Source organism: Acanthisitta chloris, unplaced genomic scaffold, assembly GCF_000695815.1.
Source record: "Acanthisitta chloris isolate BGI_N310 unplaced genomic scaffold, ASM69581v1 scaffold27995, whole genome shotgun sequence".
NCBI classification, from domain to species: domain Eukaryota; kingdom Metazoa; phylum Chordata; class Aves; order Passeriformes; family Acanthisittidae; genus Acanthisitta; species Acanthisitta chloris.
This window is the reverse complement of record NW_008675773.1, coordinates 450-3,788: the sequence shown is the minus strand read 5'-3', so window position 1 is coordinate 3,788 and position 3,339 is coordinate 450. Positions and strand designations below refer to the sequence as shown.

The 3,339-nt window shown below is 43.3% G+C and overlaps 1 protein-coding gene across 1 annotated transcript; it reads left to right on the top strand.

The window, feature by feature from the left end:
* Positions 1–365: 365 nt before the first annotated feature.
* Positions 366–2,303, top strand: MRPS17 (mitochondrial ribosomal protein S17). Its single transcript, XM_009075895.1, has 2 exons — positions 366–516; positions 1,836–2,303. Exons 1-2 carry the CDS (start codon positions 394–396, stop codon positions 2,124–2,126), a joined length of 414 nt encoding a protein of 137 aa, XP_009074143.1. The 5' UTR covers positions 366–393; the 3' UTR covers positions 2,127–2,303.
* Positions 2,304–3,339: the final 1,036 nt, after the last annotated feature.

Genomic DNA, 3,339 nt, shown 5'->3' with positions numbered 1-3,339 from the left:
ATTGCTGCTGGAGTGTGAGTTAAATGAATAACTTCCACAGCTACACATTTCTGCATTGTGTCTGTGACAACTGGTGTGATTCAAAGGGATTTCATGGGGTAAGGTCTCATCCTCATGCTGTTACATCCATTTTTACTGCTGTGCTGGAGTAACTTTCCCTGGTAACCAGGATTTGTTCACGTCCCTTGTGCTGTAAAACAAGGCTGAAGTAGTGCCATATGTGGAGTTTTGGGCTGCTTGTATCTACCCTATTCCAACCAAATGACCTAACTAAGCTGTTAGTCTGAAATGGGAAAATTTTAGCATTGATCAGGCACTGTTTATGGTTTTATTGTTGTTAAAATAACACCTCTGCTTGCTTGTTGCCAGGCACTGGATGACCATAACTAAACAATGTCTGTCCCACGTGGAGCTGTGCATGCAAAATGGATAGTAGGGAAGGTAATAGGCACCAAAATGCAGAAAACTGCCAAAGTGAGAGTGACAAGGCTGGTGCTGGATCCTTACTTACTAAAGGTAACAGCTGGAGAACAACCTATCTTGCTTGATGGTGTTTGTATTGTGTGGAGGAATGTTTCATGGATTTGACTCCTAGAATTTTGATGACTCTGTGCCATGCAAACTCCTTAAAGAGCTTGTATAAGGGTTTGGCTGTGGGGTTGACTGCAAAGGGTGGAAAGCAGTTTGTTGTGAGGACTTAAAAATTATCTGCTAAGTGTATTTCTTTGAAGTGCCTTGTTAATGCACTTCATTTGATCTCAGTTGAGAAGGTAAGTTTTTGTTGTTTCACACTTAGATTTAATTTTTCATGTTGATGTGGAGTATGCCTTGGAAACCTGACACTATATTAGTCACAATAAATTATATAGCTGTTTTTCTGAATGCATAATTGTAACAGTACTTGGTGTTTGAATCTGTGCTGTGATGTGCTGTGCAAGCTTGTATTTATCCCTTGTCAGTGCATTTCAAACAGGAAGGTTAAAAGAGTGTTTTCTCCATCTTTAGATAGGGAAACTGTGGTCCGTGGAGGTGGGATAACTTGCCTTTGATGACCAGAAGGTAAAGGATAGAGTCAGCTTTGGATAATGGGTCTCATGGAACCCATTTCAATATTTTATCCAGTAAAAGAACCTGTTAGTTTCTTTCTTAAAACAAATAAAAGATTCTGAATTCTGCTGTGCCAATAAATATGAATTCTTATATGAAAGAAAAAGACTTGAGCAAGAAAACTCTCAATGACTAAGATCAAAATACTGATTTTGGAGCTGATGAACTTCAAACAGATTAGGATGAGTAAGAGTTAATGTCATTTCATAAGGTGTGGATGGCATGGGAAGGTCGTTCAGCTTGGCAGGGCCAAGACAGTTGTGTGGCTGAAGCACTGCTGGTGTGAAGCATCCAAAGGAGAGGAAAGGCACAGCTGGACTGGAGAGCAGAGAGACCACTGCAAACTGGTGATGCTGGGAAGGGGAATCTCTGTTTAGTGAAGAACTTGTTACTTTTACCCGTATCCACATGTTCACTGTGAACAGCTCTTTGTCTGTGTCTTTGTCTTTTCTTCCATCTATCCTTTCCTTCTTCTCCTTCTCTTTGTCCTTTTCAGGCTCAGTTGGCAGCACCATCCTGACAAGAGATTGTCTGGGAAGGGCAGTGCTGTGCTTTCTCTGGAGAAACTCTAGAGCGCACAGTTGCATTTATCTTCATGATCCAAACTGAATCTCATTGAAAAAGATACACAAGACTTAATGAAACTTAGTTTATCATAACTAGATATTTACCTATTGCATAATTTTGTAATCTAATGGCAAGATTTTATTTTTTTTTGCCTTTTACAGTTCTTTAACAAAAGAAAAACCTATTTTGCCCATGACCCACTGCAGCAGTGTGTGGTTGGAGACATTGTTCTTCTGAAAGCTCTGCCCGAGCGAAGGAGCAAACACGTGAAACATGAACTGGCTGAAATTGTGTTCAAGGTTGGAAATGTCATAGATCCAATAACAGGAAAACCCTGTGCAGGAACAAGATTCCTGGAAAACCTGTCAGATTCAGAAAATCTGACAGAGGCAGATACTACCTATCTGAGTGAGAAACTTCAGGAACTTAAAGTTTGTTCAACAGATAAATAGTGAGCAAAACAGAGGGCTTCTATCTCCCTGTCAGGGATGATTGAGGCCCTGCTGTGCTATCTTAAATGTTTCAGTGAAATCTGTAGTCAAAACAAATAGTAAATGTAGTTGCTTGTGCAAAGAGATGTCACAGATTGATAGGTACACAGGGCTGTAAATGAAAATACAGAGGAAATGGCAGTTTAGTGTGAAGACTTCATTTTGTTGTGTGTGGCTTTGCCCCAAGCCGTGGCAGTTTTCAGAGCCAGCTTGGAATGACTCCTGTGTGTTGAGGAAGACAAGAAAGCAGCTGTATAATGTTTCATTTTGGTGGGAGGGTCATTGTATTCTTTGATTATTCTGTATTTCAGACAGTCCTTTGTGGTTTGTAAGATGACTGGAGACAATGCTATTAAAGCTTTTGAAAGAGAGTGTAGAATTTTATAACCAGCTACATGCCTGTGTCCTCATTTCCTCTTAGTATCACTCATCCCACGTTCCAGTGCCTTCTGACTTCCAAAAACACAGCCCCTTGCCTTTATGGTGGCTGTGAGGTGAGAATAAATGCTTTGGGCAGCTCAGCATGGTTGGTTTTGTACCCTATCCAAAGGGAGTAGTTAGTTCTGGGAGAGCTGAATCTGCCAGCAGGACAGAGGCTGATGAGAACACAGGGACAAAAACTAAAAGTAAAGATGCTTAGATTTAGTCTCATCAGAAAAGTTAAGACATTATGGGGAAATACTGATACTGGGCTGGGGACCCCCAAACTGGGGTTAGGGTCCCCAAAACCTGGCTGGAATCCTTCCAAAATGAGGCTGGGGTCCTCCCAAATTGGGGTGGGTCCCCTCAAACCAGCATAGGATCCCCCAGGCTGAGCAGGATCCTCCCAAAATAGGGCTGAGGTCCTCCAAGCCAGGCTTAGGTCCTCCCAAATCATGCTGGGGTTCCCTAAGCCAGGCTTGGGGCCCCCTAAATCAGGTTCCCCAAAATTTGGGCTGGGGTTCCACCTGATTGGGGTGGGTCCCCCCAAACCAGAGCTGGGGTTCCTCAAGCCAGGTATAGGTCCTCCCAAATCATGCTGGAGACCCCCAAACCAGTCTATGTTCCCCCTAAACTGGGAGGTCCCTGAAACCAGGGTGAGGATCTCTCAAACTGGGCTGGGGTCCCTCAACTCAGGATATCCCCCCCAGACCAGCCTGAGGCCCAGGGCTGGGGTGAGCCCCCCAAACCAGGG